Source organism: Castor canadensis, chromosome 16 (genome assembly GCF_047511655.1).
Source record: "Castor canadensis chromosome 16, mCasCan1.hap1v2, whole genome shotgun sequence".
Lineage (NCBI taxonomy): Eukaryota > Metazoa > Chordata > Mammalia > Rodentia > Castoridae > Castor > Castor canadensis.
This window is the reverse complement of record NC_133401.1, coordinates 66169945-66189069: the sequence shown is the minus strand read 5'-3', so window position 1 is coordinate 66189069 and position 19125 is coordinate 66169945. Positions and strand designations below refer to the sequence as shown.

Here is a 19125-nt window from a genome sequence, read left to right as displayed (position 1 = left end):
AATTTATCTAAGTTGTATTTAGGGCGCTTGCATTCTTCTTTAGGAAAAGGGGGGAAATTTGAGATGTCTATATAAATAGATGGCTGACAGACCTTATACCAAAATGCGTACTCTCCCCCACACAACACCATCAGAAGTGTGGAAAATGAGCTTCTAGAAGGATTTAAATGCTGTGAATTATAGAGGGCCTTCAAGAACCCAAAGATAATCTTTAGAGGAGCAAAGCTTCCATTTCCTACCCACTAAAGACTGATCTCATGTCCTCTTTCTGTAGACAGGACTAGACAGGACCACCCACAAAAGTTTGTTTCAGTAGAGAAAAGAAAAGATTAGTAATGGCCATTACTAATGTTAAAAATAAAGAAACAAAAAACTCCACAAGCAGGACCACTAAAAGATCCAGACCTGCGGGAAGACAACCAATTAGGAGCTGTTTATATTTCTTATCAATCTCCATTTTACAATGGCCAATGAGAAGCAGGATTTGACAATTGTAGATGTAGATGTTTCATTACATAATCACAAAATCAGTTGGAGTTGATCAGGTTGCTGATCAGAAGGCAGCCTGGAGAATTTCCTCTTAAAACAAATGGTTGGGATCACCAATTCACCCACTATCTGTTTGGTTTCCTCAGTGGCTGGGCCCTGCAAAGATGGGGCTTTGACAGCCCGAAGAAGAGTTACTGGCTGGAGCCCAAGTTGGGGGACTGTGGCTCATGAGGTCAAGCTGAATGAGCTTCTCAAACATGGAGACATCTGTCCCCCACATCTGGTACCTGAGAAAACTAACACCCTGGTGGGGAAATAAGGAAGCCTGCTTTGCCCAGTCTTTGGGGAGATTGGGAAAGGGGCTCGTAAGCCTGAGAAAGAAGTCAGGGGCCCCAGGGCTGCACTAGGAGTTGGCAACTGCATCTCCCCACTTACTTGGAGCTTTAGCTGCTGTATGGAGCAAAGGAAGCAGCCCCAGACTCTCTGGGAGAAGGGAATCTGAGGGTCACCACTGGGGACCAGGCATTAAGGAACACCTAGGTGGTAGCCAGTACAGCCCCCAGGAGAAGTGACTCTGTGGCAAAGGGGGGAGAGTTGCGACTGAAGGCACCAGGTAGTGACCTCACAGCTTCCAAGAAGGGTAGCCCAGTGGGAGGGAGGAAGGTGTTGAGTTGGCCCCTGGGTCCCATTCTCAGACAAATCAGAGTATACAGCCTGCAGCCTCTCCCATCCCCTAGGTCTTGAAGCAAGGAAAGGTTTGAGATTGGCACCCAAAGGCAATTGCCCTCAGGAAGAGGTGGAGGGTCATAGATTGGTAGAGCCAATCTAAACAACCCCTCCCCCATGCCATCCTGATAACTCAGGGGACCCTGGAGCAAGGGCATTGTCTACTTCCCCTTGTTGGACCAGAGGCCTCAGGCCCAAAAGACTTTGTTTTCCTTACATGGCATAATTTCCTATTTACTGAGATGTCTTGTAGTCACTGGGGAGGGAGGTCAGTCCTACTAAGTCCCCTCCAATCCGTGAAAAGATGAAGTTGGAGAGAGGGGAGGAGACCTGGCAGTTCTGGGATGGCCAGTGGAGGAGATGTCCCTTCAAGCCCTATCTTCCCCAGCCCCAGGGTCCTGCTCTCACTCCTGTCCACTACCCATCCAAATGGGCCCCTTTCCTGCATAGGAAGTTGTGACTGGATCCTGTTCCTGGCTCTCCCCTCACAGTGGCACTGGACCCATTTCTCTGTTGTTTCCTGCTAAGATGCCACTGTCAACTCTGTGGCTTTCCTTCCTCTACAGATCTCAAAAGGAAGGGGCTGGGGCTCCTGAGGATATTATGACTATCCTTTAAACTTCCAGAAGCAGCTGCCATCTGTTCAGGATCCTCTTGCGGAACAATTACGATTTGCCTTTGTGATCCAGTAAAGAGGGATGCTTTGGCAGGGTTTGGGCTTGGGTCTCCAGAGACACCTGGCTGGAAGGAGAACTCTGGGGACACCTGCACAGCGAAAACTTGCAGGACACAGGGCATCCTGTGACTTAGTGCCATGAGAGCCGGAGATTGTTCAGAGCACTACATTTGGGCCTGATTTTCTTTAGGCATGTGGGTCCCCTCCATATTCCACTTTTGGGGAGAGGTAGCAATTGCTTGCATCCCTGTCTAAGTTCAAGGTCACAAGTGTTACAAAGACTGGGTCCAAGCACCAGTCAAAGAAATAGCTTAGACCTTCCAGGCCTCTTTGTCCTGGGAGGGGTAACTAGATCACAAAGGTGCTCTCTCCCTTCCAGAACAGGGCAGAGTCTCTCCTCCTCCCCTGGCGAACTCCCCAGGGACCTGCTCTGTTGCGGGTTTTCTGCAGTCAGCAGCACTGATCTCCCACCCACCGCTGGGCTCCGGCCTCTCTCCTTGGATGTGGTCCCCTGAGGGCAGGAAGGGACCTCCTGCACAACCTCAGGAAAGAACAGTGGCTAGCCACCCGCCCCACGCTCCTTTGATTAAAGCTCTGCGGAGACCGGACCGGACCGGAGGAAGTACTGCTCCTAGGACGGTTCTCCTGAGGGTCAGCGGCTGACGCCCAGCACCCACTCTCTGGCCAGGATCGCCAAGAGGATCACGACACCCAGCTCAGCCTTGGTCTCGCACGGGGCAAAGGCGCTGCAGAGTCGCGCGCACCTCAGGAAATACACTTGAGCATGAAATTCCCCTTCCTGGCCTTGGGAGGTTCTGAGTCAGAGGGACCTTAATGGCTTGTGCCTATCTTAGACTAGCGCTTCTACCACCCTCGTAATTCCTTTTTTATTCATTTAAAAAAAATTTTGGGATACTGGGATTTGAACTCAGGTCCTCACTTGCTAGGCCCTACCACTGGAATCACACCATGACCTTTTTTTGCTTTTGTTTATTTTTCAGGTAGGGGCTTGCTTTTTGTTCATGGGCTTTGGACCCAGATCTCCTACTTCTGCCTCATGAGTATCTGGGATTACAGGCCTGTGCCCTCCCTCTCCCTCTTCTGGGCTGGCATGGTTCTCTTGTTCTGGTGTGTCTAGTGTCTGGCTACTCCCGCAGCACTAGGTGGGTGCCCATAAATCAATGTTTGCAGGATCCTCCATGAATTAGATTTCCAACTGCCTATCTTAGACGTTGTTTCTAAGAGGAGAGGTGGAGTTGGTGGTGGGAGTCAAGAGTTTTGTGCCCTGAACACTCACCACTGCTCAGGCAGGTAGGTGGCTTGGTCCATGGGCAGTTCTGTCCCTTGAAGATGGGCAGGAGGACTTCTTTCCCCCTGGGGCATCTGTCCCTGCCACTGACGAGCCTGTATGATGGGGAGATGGCTCCATAGTCAGCACGCAGGACTCAAGCCCTGGCTCCTTAGGGTATCTATGTCCCTTCCTACCCTGAGGCAATGTGGGCCCATCTCACTGGAAAATGACAGATCCTCTCAGAGATACATACTGCATCTACTAGGTAAGACACAGTGACCACTACCCACCTCCCATTCAGATGAACAGAGACCCAGGGCCCAAGGCACTCAGGAGTCCTGCATATCTGGCTGGTACCTTGGGCCCCATGGCTTTCAGCCTTGTGGTTTTCCAGGCTTATCCAGAGGCCATTTCCCATCCACCTCCTTACCCATACACCTGGACAATGAGCTTCTCTGTGAGGCTCACCTCTACCCTACCCCTCCTTGGGCGTCTTAGTTTGGTGTCAAAAAAGCAGTAAGGCATCCCCCAGGCATTCACAGGTCTTAGTGAGAGAGGTGACCTCCCTAGAGTGCAAACTTGGAAAATTCCAAAGCTAATTGCCCAAATCCCAAAGGGAAGGAGTGTTTCAGTCCCCTTGTTACTGGGTCTTTGGTTCCGTTGCCTTCCTTCCAGTGTGTATGAGAGGGTGTGTGGGTGTCTCAGTTCCAGAGGTGGAGGGTGGAGAATTCCAACAAAACCCGGAAAGTGATCCCCTGGGAATGCCCACCTAGTACAAGTCTGGCAGCTGGAGCCCTGCTCTGGCCCCAGCACTTTGAGAAGCCCTCTCTATCCTTCCTTCACCACCTTGGTCCCCAGGGGGGTGGGAGGTGCTTAGGATGGGGCACGTGCCACCTGGCCTCTGGCCCCTTCTCCTGATTCTAGACTAGGTTCCTAGTACCCTGATCCCCTGCTTGGATGTCACCAACCCGGCTGTTCCCTGGATCCCTCCTCTCAGAGGCAAGTTGTGCCTACGTCCCCAGGAAGCCAAGGGGTTCCTCGCGGAGGTGTGTGCGGTGTAGGCAGTGCCTGAACAAGTAGGCTGCATCTATTCGAGTTAGGTTAGGTCTTCTGGCGCCAGAGCGAGCTGGGCTGGACAGAGACGAGGGGCAGGCAATGGCCTGGGGTCTTGTCTCCCCACCCCCCCGGCCCCGCCCCGCACCCCCAATCCTCTTTTTGATCTCCGGAGCCAGTAGCCCCGTTCTAAAGAAAAACCGAAGCTGGGCAGGGAAGGACTCTTGTAAAGACTTTAACAACTGCATGACGGGATGGAGGAAATCGTTCCCCTGGTGACCCGGAACGCGCTGGCTGGGCTGAACCGGCGAAGGCCTCCCACCCAGGAGAGCTCATCCCACGACACAGCAGGTCCCTTTGCATCCGGCAAAGTTGCCAGGTGCAGCTTGCAAGGGACTCCCGACTCGGGGACACAGAAGCAATCAAAACGTGCTGCCTTCAGGCTCCGAGGAAAGTGAGACTGTTGCGCCCAAGGCAACCCTGGCCGGGAGGGACTCCCCGCGGGTTCCAGCCGATCCTAGACGCAACGCTCCCAGTCATCGAGGTTTGGCACCAAAGCTTTAAAGCTTCAGCTTTCTTAGGGCTCGTTGCTAGATTGCATCGGCTGGACCTGGGCTGCGCACTTGGCGCCAGGCGCAACGCCTGAATGCACCCTCTGCTTCCACACGCCACACAGGTCTCCGCCCACAGGGTTGGGACACTGAACCGCACCTCTCCGCCCTCTGCGTACGGGTGGTCTCCGCGCTCCGGGCCTGAGGTCTTTAGGGGTGCCAAGGAGCCGCCAGATCGCCGGGCGCCCTGGGACTGTGCGCCCAGCCAGGCGCCCGCAGCTCCCGTCTCCAAGCCTCGCACATTCACTTCAGAGTTTTCAGAACTCAGGTGTGGATACTGCGAAGATGCGACCATCCTGAAAGCCCAGGGATTTCTACTTCCCATCGCAAAGACCTGCTCCTGACGTCTTCACCGCCACTGTGATTGCATCTCCGCCTTTTGCAGGCGCGGGATGGGATGAACTGATGGACGGATGGACAGTCGGTGGTGCTGGGTGAGGGGCAGTTGGTTTTCAAATCCCAAATGGGGTGAGAACCAAAGAGCGAAAAGGACCAGATTTTATAGAGCTTATGATATAAGCTACAGGCAGCAATTTCTAATGAATGCAAGAAAGGCAGTTTATTTAACAAATAGTGCTGGTATAGTTGACTGTGGAACTAACAGAAACTCAGTGGCCTGATTCTCAGCATATACGAAAATTGGTTCTATATGTATTTTAGTATTTTTTTTTAAATGGGACACATCGGGCAGTATCTTTTACAGTTTTAAATGCACATAACCCTTTGCACAGCAATCCTATGGTGAAACAGCTATCCCACAGATGGAAAAGCACCTGTACAAGAGAAAATTAAGGAGAAAAATGTGTTTCAAGAGAAAACACACATTATTTTCTTCTTCCTGGGTTATTTGATTTTGACTCCATGGGATCTCTGAGGCCTTTGGGCTACTTCACAGCTCTGTGAATGTAGACAACTGGTAGAACACAGAATTCTAATTCTTGCGAATAAATTGTGTTCCCTGGAAATTTGGTTGGAAACTTTCCCTAACTTTGAAAGAGGCCAATTTTGCCTCTGTTACATATTCCTTTCACAATTCCTAATGTACAAATGTGTCTGTTGTTTGGATTGTCCTGGAGTTGATTTTAACATCTTTACCATTGCCTCATTAATAGCGAGTCCAATAAAATGTCTAATACATATTTATTTTCTTTCTCTAGGAGAGACATGATTTTATCTTTTTAAAGGAAATTAGTCTTTAAAACAATGCAACTGCAGTGGCGGGGGGCGTGTAAAACATCAAAACAAAACAGCAAACAACTCTGACTCTTGAATGATAGAGGAATGGTTGAGTGGCCTATGGCACTGTCACTTGCCAGTGCCAAAAGAGTAAGATCCATTTGAAAGACAGGTCATTAATTTTTAAAAGATATTATGGGGCTGGGCATGGAGGCTCATGTAATCCTTGCTACTTAACAGCCAGTGATGCAGAGGATCAAGATAGGAGGCCAGCCCAAGGAGAGTTAGCAGGACTCTACTAGCCAGGCATGGTGGTGCACATCTGTAGGCCCAGCTATGCAGGAGGCATAGGCAGGAGGTATTGAGGTCCAAGGCCAGCCTGGGTCATGAGGCCTGGAGTTCAAACCCCAATACTGCCAAAAAAAGAAAAGACATTATTAAGGTGTAATGTTTATGGTAGGACCCTATTTTTATTTTTAAAAAGGAAAAAACCATCAGTCTGTATAAATTTGTGTAAGTTTTGGTGACCACAGATAAATTGTGGACGGATGCATGTTGATCTCTTATGATGTGGGGTTGGATAAGGGCTAACAGCAAGGTCATTAACCTAAACAATTCTTCTAAACTACTGCAAACATTTAGAACATCTTAGGACTACAGAATGTGACAAACACAAACGTCCCCAGGGGCACTCTCCTGGGTCACACTTACTACCCCCTCCTGAGATGGGTTCTTGCCATGTGTGTGTATGTCTTCATACTTTATTTTGCTGTGGGCATTTTAACATATACTATGATGCTATAAGTATTTTAAAATTGGTAAATAATTTTAGTTTGCATATTTAAAATGGCAAGTGATATGATATACTGGAGGTATGCTTTGAAAAAAATTCTTCTCTATGGGAAGTTTTAGGACTAATTCAGGTGTGTGTACGTGTGTTCTTGTAATTCTTTCTTCTTAAATTGACTCAGTACAAAGAGAATATGTGATTTTTGTAACTTACAAAATGTCCATTAAGGTTTATTTTTCTTTAAAAAATGGAACTTTCTTAAAGGACAAAGAAGTCTGGTAGAAATGATAGGACACATCTTATGTTTGGTTAAGAAAATTAAACCTTCAAAAGATGTCAATAATCCTTACATTTTCAGTCACTAAATACTGTGGTTTGGGGACTGGAGTAGAGATATGAATTGATGCAAAAGAACACAGATCTACAGCTGTCTCAAGTGCACATGAGAGCCTATTATGTGGAAAATAGAAATTTGCAAACGAATGGGGCAAAGCGAGACTATCAAATACATGATATTAGGATAACTAGCTAGCTGGAAAATCAAATGAGTGTTATACTGTAAACAGTAAAATCAGTTTCAAGTGATTGAAATTTGATCTACACGATGAAGAAATGACTGGGAAAGCAAGTTAGAAACAGATTTTTCACCTGCGTTCCTCCTCTAAATCCTGGCAATGCTATGCATGACTAAATTCTAAATTCTACCAGTCGTACAAAATGAGCACTATTCTACATATTTAAGACAGAAGTTATTTCTGTTAATTACATATGACAGATGCCTAGGGAATTAGGGCTTAATTCTGTCTGGAATCCCATGAAAAATAGCTGCAACATATTCAAACAGGTGTTCACATCCCTGTTCCACAAAACCCCCAAGCGTGAATAAAAGATGACTGCATCAATATGTAAATACACAAATAACTGAGGCAATGCAGAAAAGAAACAAAACGTAAATTGCCAATAAACATAAAACTATCTTAACTCTTACTAGCAATTAATGAAACATTTACAATAAGAAATAAAGAGACATTACTCTCAGTTAACACACTGTCAAGAATGGTACAAGTCAGCAGAGATGTGCTAAAACCAACACTCAGGTGCTTTTTTTTAGGAATGCAAACCCCTCCCCCAGCCGAAGATACCAAAAGTCCAAGAATGCTCAATCTCTTAGAGAAATAGCATTTGCATATAACAATGCAGATCCCCCTCTATATTATTTTTTAAGACCTAATACAATGTAATGCTTTGTAAATAGTAGTTATACTGTTTTGTTTGGGGGAATAATGACAAAGTAAAAAGTCTGTGCATGTTCAGTACAGATGCAAGTTCCTGGAATTTTTTTTTGATTTACAGTTGGTTGAATCTGCAGATGCAGAACCTGTAGATATGAAGAGTCCATTGTGTAATTTTTCTGGAAGTCAGTCTGGGCCAAGGAGATAATTAGATAGCAATGCAAATGTGTAAGACAGATTTTTTTTTTTTCTGTTGGGACTAGAGTTTGAACTCAGGACTTTGGGTTTGCAAAGGAGGCACTCTACCACTTTAGCCACTCCCCCAGTCCATTTTGATGTGGTTATTTTGGAGATGGGGGTCTCATGAACTATTTGCCTGGCCTGACCTAGAATTACAATCCTTCTGATCTCAACCTCAAATAGCTAGGATTATAGGTGTGAGCCACCAGCACCCAGAAGACTTTTCCTATAATGAGTATTCATAACTAGCGGCCTATTAACTAAGAATCTTTCTATGGACCTGCTAATAAGGGAGGTAGGCCTACATAAAAAGAAGTGAATTACAAGTAAAACAAGTACATTGTTAGCAATATGGTACAAAATGGTTCCACTAACTAGGCTGCCTAGTGTTTCTTTTTGGAGGGGTTAAGACCAAAGCACAGCAGATTTTCCTGGGAAATGATCTCTTTTTGAGTCTCAGGTAGTTTGTTCTTAGACAAGTTTACCCTAAATCAAATCCAGAAACCACATATGTTTAAATATACAGCTCATTTCAAAGTTAGGTTAAAGGTAGATGTTAAGACTCCTACAAGCCAAGCTTGATTCCTCCAGGCCAAGCTAGTCAGATGTGATTGGTATACTTTATGCAAGATAGGGGAGATCCGTTTCTTGACGTTCAGATTTGCAAATGCCTCTTAGAGAAGGAAAAAGTGAAGCCAAGCAAAACCATGAGGATGAGTGGCAAAATTCAGGGCTGGAAAAAAGCAAAGTGTGTGCTGAAATGGGAAGAAGAGGAACAAACTTAGGAGATAGTTCTAGAACAGAAAGGACAACTGAAAATGACTGATGGAGTGGTGGGGTGGGTGATGGGTGAACTCAGCTAGCAACAACTGAGATTGCGACCTTCAATGGGGATCTCAATGAAGGGAACCTCCTGAGACCGTCCGTCATCTCCACTCAACCATCAGCAACCACTGTCTCCCTCAAGATTACCCTCCTACCTGTCACCTCCATTGGAGCTTTTTAACCTGCATCTCCCACTAGTTCACCTCCCCAAGTTCTCTAATTCTTACCTAGGTAAGAACTCCTCAGGATCTCTCATTTCTAAATATCCAAGCTCTGAGCTGCCCCTCACCCTTACAAAGGAAAGAAAGTCAACCCATTCTCAGTCTTTCACAAGAACCACGGGCTGGAAATTACTTGTTTTACCTTAGTTCCAGGACTTTGGTGGCTCCAGGCTGAGGGGAAGCATGGGTGGGGGTGGGGGGCAAGGCAGGTGACCAGAGGGGCTCGAGTGCAAGGTGGGGTACCAGTCCTCAGACTGGTGGGGTAGAGCAAATGAACCACCTGTGGAGGGCTGGGTGGGAAGGGTATGGTTGTAGGGGTGAGGGAAGCAGGTTACTGGTGGGGGTGGTGTTGCATAGGAGTAGGGACAAGCAGGGGACTCAGACAGGAAGCTGGAGAAGGTGGCAGGAGACAAATGGGCCAGTGGTTGGAGCAATGACCGCTCTTGCTTCCGTTGCTTAGCTCTGCGGTTCTGGAACCAGACCTAAGGATGGGGAGAATAGGCACAGTTGCTTGCCATCCCTTTCCTCCAAAGACAGGCACTAGAAGGAAGCATCTCCCACATGACCTGAGGAAGGAAAGTTCTCCAGTGGTCTGGCTGAGTTAGGTCTGCTGACAATGTGAAATCCATGCCCTTACTGCCAACCTGCAGCTAAATTTATCTAACTTCTACAACATTTGGGTGATTTAGAAATGGCAATTTTTTTGGGTCGGGGGACTGGGGTTTGCACTCAGGGCTTCATGCTTGCAAAGCAGGCACTCTACCAATTGAGCCACACCTCCAGTCCATTTTTGCTCTGGCTATATTGGAGATGGGGGGCTTGAGAACTATTTGCCCAGGCTGGCCTTGAACCCCGATCCTCCAGATCTCAGCCTCCCAAGTAGCTAGAATTACAGGTCTGAGCCATTGGTGCCCAGCAATAAATGTCAGCTTCTCTCATAAAGGGAGAATTATGATGTAATGATATGCTTCCTACTTAGATAATGGAAAATTGCCCCGAGGGTTAGACTTAGAGATGAAGACTGTAAAGAAGTGTAATTGTTATAATAGGTTGGCTTTTGGATAGAGTTTATACCTAAGGTTAATTAACTCTGTGGTTAGGATTGAGGGAGCATTGGGCTGGTGGAGTTGCAAGTTGGGTACGGATGTGAAGAGTTAGGATTGCATTTATGTTGGAGTTCATGTGACAATTAAAGGTTGGGGTTAGTTGTTGAAATTCAAGTTAGATTAGCTTAGAGCTGGGGTTAAACTCAAGTGATATTCATGATGCAAGTGAAGTTGAATGGACTATTGAATGAGGCTTACATCTAGAGAGCTTTTAGGTTAGGGGTGTTGAGCCCATGACAATCTCTGCCCAGACAGTCTCCAGCACCAAAGGAGTCTGTACTTCTCCCCCATGTAGGGATCCTGGGGCATCATCACCTGGATTCTTGCCTCACTGAGGCCCGTGTCCTGGGCAAGACCCTCTCGGGCCCAGATGTCAGGATACTGGTTCCTCCCAAAGGCTGACTCCAGCTGTTCCAACTGTGCTGGGCTGAAGGTGGTGCGGTGGCGGCGCCTGGGGTGTGGGTGACCTTTCTGTCCTCCTTGCCGGGAAAGCCTCAGTCTCCCCACTCCTGCCCCAGGGAGCCTCCTGTATGGTTGAGTGCTCATGTCTGTGGAGGGAGGGAGAAGCCACTTATGAGTGAGAGAACTCATCCATCACTGGACCCTGTATTCTGCTCAGTGTCCCCTGTACTCTTCCACTTCAGGACAAACTGATCTCACCAGAAGTCCTTCAGCTCTCATAACCACTGCCCCTGTATCAAGCTCAGTCTCTGTCACAACTTCATTTCTGAGACTCCCCCCGCCAAAGTCTGTCAACCCACTGCACATCCTAGGCACTCATGCTCTGCCTCCCAGACACCCCACCTTATGCCTACTCCCTGTTCCCCCCCTCCCCCCATATATGCTCCTCTGTAAGAGCACACACACAGCCCATCTGGGGTGCACCTTGTGGATCTCCTCTTTGCTCTATCGAAAATCCCCTTTGCTTGTTTCCTGCTCACATTCAAATTACACCTTCTTTATGTAGTTCTATCCTTCTGCACCCCCTCTACCTGGGAAGATGAAGCATTCCTCCCCCCCACCCCCCACCCCCCCCTGCCCAATCATTCTGCTCAGACACACCCTCCCTTCACGAATGTACTTTTTGTCATCTTCCCTAACCTGTCCCTGGCCCAGTCACCAGGCTGCAGGAACCTGAGCTCGTGGGAAAGAGTGCCTTTCCTCTCTGAAGGCTCACTAAAGCCCCCACACTAATTAGTCTGAGAGCAGCCTGGGAAGAGAGAACAGGGAGAGAAGAGGAAAGACCTGGGAAGGTGCATGCTGGGAAAAGGAGATGTCTAAAGTAAAGACACTCATCCCCATGGGGACCCAAGGGTGTGGCTCCCACCCAGCTCCCTCCCTCAGAGGAGGCAGTGCTTTGGCCAAACTCTGAGGTTAGGCACCAAAGCATAGACCTCAGCTTTGCCTCTGCCCCTAGCATGGTGTGCAGGGTGCGCTATTCGCAGCTCTCTCAAGTCAGGGCCTCAGTTTCTCCACCTGTAAAGTGAAGGAGTTATATTATTCATATTTTCTAAGGTTCCCATGTAGGATTACATTTTTCATTTACCCTATTAACCTTCCCCATGGAGAACACTGCCTCACAGGAGACCAGGCATCGGGCCCCATACCCAAGCCCATCCCCAGATTCACTCACCCACTGTGGAAGTCAGAGTCCCAGCGGCTGGGTATCTCTCAGGAAAGAGGCTGCTGCAAAGGCGCCCCTTCTTTGGCTTCCCCTGCTGGCCTCTCCCTTGGGCTTCCATGGCTAGCCACCAAGGCCAAAGATGGTTCAGCCTCCTGGGTCCCTGAATCTTTGATTATAGATCAGTCTTTCTCTGTTGTTGATTCTCTCTATGCCTGGGATTTCTCTTCTCCCTCTTTACCACTCTTTTTAAGTCTCTGTTTCTAATATTCTCTCCCTCTCTCTCGATACAGATATAAATGGATGTCTGTCTTTTTCACTGTCTCTCCATTTTCTCTAATTCCCTGTTCCTTTACTGGAGTGCCATTTCATTCTCCCTGTCTCGACTTTACCTGATTCTCTGTTCTTGTCTCTACTTTTCTCTCCTGAGATGCTGCTCTCTCTTTTTCTGCAGCTGTCTACTTTCTCACACCACCTCTCTCTTCCTGAGTCTTGGAGGAGTGACTGCGTCCTGGCCCTGTGGGCCCATCCAATCATTACCTGGTCACCAGGGCCCCCTTGCTCAGGGGAGGATCACAAGCCGGATGAGGGAAGGTGTTCTATCAGAGGGTCCAGGGACTGGGGCCAAGAGCTCATATTCCCAGGGGACTAGATTCTTTTGTCCTGTTAAATCCTCTCTTGGGAGTAGGCAGGGGAAAGAGGGGAAAACACATTCCTACTATGACACCCCCTCCTCAAAACCTCACTGTAGAAAGGAGGGGGAGGCAATGTAGGGGCCAGGAATAGGGCCTGCCTGGTATCTCAGCTACAGATGATACCCAAGGACCCGTTTCCAGGAAACTAAAAAGAAAAAGTAAAGTCACAGTGAATGCTGCTTCTCCCTCACACACTGTCAGAATACACCAGCCATCCCCTCTGGATGATCTGAACCTGATCTATATAGGATGTCTTCAGGACATGAAAGTTCACAAGAACTCTCTGATTTCCTTCCTCAAATGTCTCCTCATCCATCCATACCTCCAAGGACATTATGATCTGTCAAGATGATCTATAATTTCAGAAAACCCTGATCCTTAAGAGCACCTGAATCCAAGTACATCCTTATCCACCCTGCAATACGCTGAGATTCCCATGACAGCCCAACATTCTGATCTCTTTTGGCAGTACTGGGATTTTGAACTCAGGGCCTCATGCTTGCTAGGCAGGTGCTCTACCACTTAAGCCACTCTGCCATTCTTCTGACATTCAAACTTTTTTTAAGGAAACCCTGACATACCTGAAATCTCTAAGCAGTCTGGACAACCCTGTCTCTTGAGTTTACTTAGACCCCAGAGAGTGTCCTATCATCATTAGGACACTCTCACCCTTTAAGGACAACCTGACACCCTCGAACCTTAGGATCACATAGGACAAACTGAAATCTAAGGACACTATGCTATCCACAACATTCCACCCACACCAGCTGATTTTCACCACACTCCAGGGGTCAGTTGGATTCCCAACGTCATAATAACTCCTCACACACACCTTTTAAAAACATCCTGGCCCTCAAGACAGAACACATCATCTTCTGGGACTGTGATGCTTACAACATGGTCACAGACCAGCAGCCACAACACATCAGAGCTTGTTAGAAATGCAGACTCTTGCACCCTACCTTCTTCTACCAAATTACAGTCTGCATTGTAGCAAGATCCCCAGGAGAACTGAAGGTACACCTATCTTCGTCAGGTTGGCATGCCATAACAAGACACCATAGACTGGGTGACTTAACCAATAGACATTTATTTCTTATGGTTCTGAAGTCTGGGAAGTCTAAGATCAAGGGACTGGCCAATTTAGTTCTCTGGTTGAGGTCTTTCCTCCTGGCTTGTAGATGGCCACCTGCTCACTGTGTCTTCACTTGGTAGAGGGAAAACCAGCTCTGGTCTCTTCTTATTTCCAGAAAGACACTGATCCCATCATGGAGCCTCACCCTCATGACCTCATCCAAAACCCAATTAACTCTCAAGGGCCCCACCTCCAAAAATATCACATTGAGGGGTGAGACTTTAACATAGGAATTTGACGGGTGGAGGAGAAACATATTCAGTCTATAACAGCAATAAAATTGAGAAGCATTGCACCAAGATGTTGGCTACTCCATTATATACTGTGACCACCTACAGCACTGTGAACCCCATGGCACCCCTGATCTTGTAAGACCAGTAACTTATTGTTAATTTGGACCCGTAAGAATTATAATGCACCCTCCTGCTCAAGATATCCTAAAGAACTCTGACCTTCCTCCAGGACAACCAGTTGCTCCAGGACACTGTGATATTACAAAGAAACTCTGGCCCACCATCATCCTTGTTCCCCAAGGACACTGAGACACTGAAAGTTTGACTTGACATCTCAGGATACATAGTTCCTCACGTGACTGGGACTCTTAGAAGCATTTGCTGTTCTAAGGCACCCTGATTCTCACCTTCGACCCTGACCTTCAAGGAAACATGACACACAGAATCCTTTCATCTCATGTGAGGCTGAATGCTATAGTGAGTAAGAATCTGGGCTCTGGAGCCAAACTGACATGAGTTCAAATTCTAGCTCCACCACTTAGTATTTATGCAATTGTGGGCTCATTGTTTAACATCTCTATGCCTTAGTTCCAGCATCTGTGCTACTAATACAGCCAACTCTCTAGTTAAGGTAGTTACATTCATAAAGTCACCACGAACGCTGAATTAGTAAATATTAAACCAATGCTCCTAGAGGGAACAGGTTCTGGTCAGGTTACACCAATGAACATATAACCTTGTGCTATGTGTGCTTCTGTATTATGTTGGATTCGGTTTTAGTCAACATCACTTTATTATTATTAACACTAATCTCATAGCCAATAACTCTGTAACTCATGCCTGAACAAAGCTCACTTAACACATGGATTTTCTCTGTGAGGCACATCACTGCCTTCTTGCTCTTAGGAATACTAGGCAGCATTTTAGCACAACACATGGCGCCACGTTAAGCAGCAAAATCACTAACAAAGAGCTCAGAAACGTGAAAAATGTGACACTACACAGGCCACGGAAAGGACCTATGAGAGCTGAAACCAGAAGGCAGAGCTTGTCTTGTTTGACTTCATATTTTTCACTGTATGCACACGGCTACAAATGCCCACAGAAATGTCAAAGAGTATCGCTGAAGAGTATTGATTTGGGGGTCACAAATAAATGTAAGAAAGCAGGTGAAATCACAAATATGGAATCCATGAATAATGAGGATGGACTGCGCATACCCCATGAGGTCATAGTGATTAAGAGTTAATAGAAGTGAAGCATTTAGAACTCTGCCTTCTAACATCATCATCATATCACCACCCTATCGCTCCTCTTCCTCTTCCTCCTCTACTACCACGCCATCACCACCTCTTCCAGTCCCCAGGAGACCCTAACCCTCAGGGTCTCCTGTCAGATCCTTCATTTCCTAGGAAAAAGGGGTGTGTTCACTCTCTTCGAAAACACAGGGCTCCAGAAGCGTTGACCTTAGTATCTTAGAGTCAGCATGGTAGATTGAGCTCACAGTGATTCCATGACCCTCTAAGAATACTGGACCACAAGGACATGGTGAAATTTGGAAAGCCCTGACCCTATAAGGAGTTCCCTGACCAGACAGGATGTGGATATTTGAGGGCATCTATCCTTCCAGCCCATTCAGAGTTGACTCTAAGGGTGTGTTGACCTCCAACCATCCAGTGTGCCCTGAGCACATGACACTCTAGCCTTTAGTGCACTGTCCCTTGGTCCTAAACTTCTTGATAGGCATCATAATCACTGCCACTCTCTCTATTGCCATGACGCAGACAGCCCAGAACAGCTATAACCCACCAGGATCCCCTGAATCCACAAGGCTGATTATTTTAATCCTCAAGAAACCTTGCCTCTCTAGCTAGGTGTGGTGGCTCATGCCTGCAATCCTAATTACTCAGGAGGCAGAGATCAGGAGGATCGCAGTTCAAAGCCAACCCTGGGCAAATAGTTCACAAGGCTTTATCTTGAGAAAATTCATCACAAAAAAGGGGGATGGGGAGGACTGGCAGAGTAGCTTAAGTGGTAAGAGTGCCTGCTTAGCAAGCATGAGGCCCTGAGTGCTGCCAAAAAAAAAAAAAAAAGAAATTTTGCTTCTCACGGAAAACTTCTCTGTAAGAGATCTTATATGTGATGCATACTGTTCCCCAAACTGCCAAACATCTTGACTTTCTCAGTAGTCTCAGCCCTGTCTAGCATTCTCTGTTCATTCTGATTCCTGAGAATTCTCTTACTGTACAAAGACACCTTGACACTCTACTCCATGGCAGAGCCATTCAAGTCTATCTGAGTCAAGGACTACCACCTCTCCAGAAAAACTCAATCTCCTCAGCATTTCTGATTTTCATACATTCAGATACCAAATGGGTATGCTGACTCACCTGAAAACAGTGACAACATAGGCTTCCAAACACATGTAAGAGTCTTTGAATCTCTGTCTCAATCTCTAAAACATGTGACTCTATGAAAATAGTCTGATCTTCCAGAACACTTTGACCTAAAGTTAGTGATGTTAAAAGACACTTCAAAAATGTTCTGACATGATAACCATTTCTTTAGACCAGAATTCTTGCCTCCTGTGATACTGTCTCTCCAGTACTTCTGCCTTCCCAAGATTCTCTAACTCTTCAGTCTCTCTGACTTTTACCTTTCTAGCTCACCTGACTTCATATGCTCCTTTGGATTCTCTAAGAATATGGTTCCCCAAGAGAACTCTACCATTTAGAGTGTTTCAGTGCTGCAAAGTACTCTGGTCCTTTATAGGCATGCTTACAATCCAGAGATAGGACAAACCCACAGGACACTACTGAGGCATACAAGGGCCCCTGATGCCCCCACAAATCAAGTCTTTTTAAGAAGATATTGATTACACTGGATAACATAAACACAAGTTTATTCTGAGCTTTTGAACACCCCACCATGTAGGTTATTCATCCCTAGAAGGCTATCTTACTGTTCCAGGGCACTCTTACTTCCAGGACAATCTAGCCATTTTGATACCTCAGGAAACTCTAACCCTGTAAGGACACCTAGGCTAGCTAGTTCACTGTGACCTCGCAGAAAATTCTGGTATTCCAAAGTGATCTTGGGTCATCTATTGAAGGTGTTTAAGGCCCTTAAGGCCACACTGAGTCCTAGAAGGACTCCCTGTGAGTAACAGTGCCTGAATTCAAATTCTGGAGCCACCCATTATTTGATGTGTGGCCAAAAGCAAGTTTAACACTGATCTACCATATGATCCAGCAATACCACTCTTGGGGATATACCCAAAAGAATGTGACACAGGTTACTCCAGAGACACCTACACACCCATGTTTATTGCAGCACTATTCACAATACCCAAGTTATGGAAACAGCCAAGATGCCCCAATACTGATGAATGGATCAAGAAAATGTGGTATCTATACACAATGGAATTTTATGCAGCCATGAAGAAGAACGAAATGTTATCATTCGCTGGTAAATGGATGGAATTGGAGAACATCATTCTGAGTGAGGTTAGCCTGGCCCAAAAGACCAAAAATCATATGTTTTCCTTCATATGTGGACATTAGATCAAGGGCAAACACAACAAGGGGATTGGACTTTGATCACATGATAAAGCGAGTGCACACAAGGGAGATATGAAGATAGGTAAGACACCCAAAAAAACTAGATAGCATTGGTTGACCTCAACGCAGAGAAACTAAAGCAGATACTTTAAAGCAACTGAGGCCAAGAGGAGAAGGGGACCAGGAACTAGAGAAAAGGTGAGATCAAGAAGAATTAACCTAGAAGGTAACACACATGCACAGGAAATTAATGTGAGTCAACTCCCTGTATAGCTATCCTTATCTCAACTAGCAAAAATCCTTGGTCTTTCCTATTACTGCTTATACTCTCTCTTCAACAAAATTAGAGATAAGGGCAAAATAGTTTCTGCCAGGTAGCGAGGGGTAAGGGAAGGAGTGGGGTTGGGGGGAGGGGAGAGGGAGGGGGTGAGGGAAGAGGGAAGAAATGACCCAAATGTATGCACATATGAATAAAATAAAAATTTAAAAAAAGCAAGTTTAATCACTTGCTCCATGTTCAAGTGCTATGGGTTGAATGTGTGTCCCCCAAAGTTCCATTTGCAAAGGCATGGTCCCCAGAATAGTGATATTGAGAGGTGTTATGGATCTTTAAGAGGTGTGGCCTAGGCTGGGCACTGTGGCTTATGCCTGTAATCTCAGCTCTCAGGAAGCAGAAATCAGGAGGAGCATTGTTAGAGGCCAGAGGCTAGTGCCTGTACAAAGGTAGTGAGAACCCATCTTAACCAATGATGCTTGGCATGGTGGCATGCATCCATCATCCCAGCTATGTGGGAGAGTAAATAGGAGGTCCAGGCTGCATTGGGAAAAAGCTGGAGACCCTATTTGAAAAAAGGGCTGGGGGCATGACTCATGGTAAAGTACTTGCTTAGCAAGAATGAGGCCCTGAGTTCAAACACTAGTACCATTAAAATATAAACAAACAAAAACAAAAGGAGGCTGGGCTTGGTTGGAGGTCCTTAAGTCACTGTGGATGCAACTTCCAAGGCACTATGGTAACCTGTTGTCCTGTGTCCACTCCCTCACACACCCTGCTCCAGCTGTGACTGTTGCTACTATATGCAGGTCCACCATGCAATGCACACACTGGAGTCCAAACCAATCTTGAAGTTGAAACTTTGACACTGTGAGCTTTACATAAACCTTTCTATTTGTAAAGTTAGTTGCCTTGGGTATTTCATCATAGTAACTCAAAACTGACTGATAAAAGCACAATGCTGGGATATTCCTTCTGTGATCTGGGCAGGCAAGAACAATGAATGTCTACCCTAGTGTCCTGGGAGAGGGTCAGAGCTCAAGACAAAGGACAATAAATAGAATGAGTTTCAAGAGTGGGTCCAGAATCCAGCTTTACTTCATGTCCAGATCTTCAATTTTATAACCTTTAAATATTTATCTCATTTCTTTCCCTCAGCCAAAATCGCAGA

The 19125-nt window shown here is 46.5% G+C and overlaps 1 protein-coding gene across 1 annotated transcript; it reads right to left on the bottom strand.

Annotated features, from left to right (window-relative positions):
* Positions 1-9473: 9473 nt before the first annotated feature.
* Prop1 (PROP paired-like homeobox 1) lies at positions 9474-12178 on the bottom strand. The gene is made up of 3 exons (XM_020166805.2): positions 12070-12178; positions 10752-10984; positions 9474-9812 (listed from the first exon to the last, which is right to left on the bottom strand). Exons 1-3 carry the CDS (start codon positions 12176-12178, stop codon positions 9474-9476), a joined length of 681 nt encoding a protein of 226 aa, XP_020022394.1.
* Between the last annotated feature and the right edge of the window lie 6947 nt (positions 12179-19125).

What these genes read in the sequence shown, in the direction of transcription:
- Prop1 (XM_020166805.2), bottom strand. Translation starts at nt 12,178, where the DNA reads ATGGAAGCCCAAGGGAGAGGCCAGCAGGGGAAGCCAAAGAAGGGGCGC. An exon ending in GACTCTGACTTCCACAGTGG is followed by an intron (nt 10,985 to 12,069) that starts GTGAGTGAATCT and finishes CTCCCTCCACAG; the next exon opens with ACATGAGCACTCAACCATAC. An exon ending in TCAGTGAGGCAAGAATCCAG is followed by an intron (nt 9,813 to 10,751) that starts GTGATGATGCCC and finishes CCCCATCCTTAG; the next exon opens with GTCTGGTTCCAGAACCGCAG.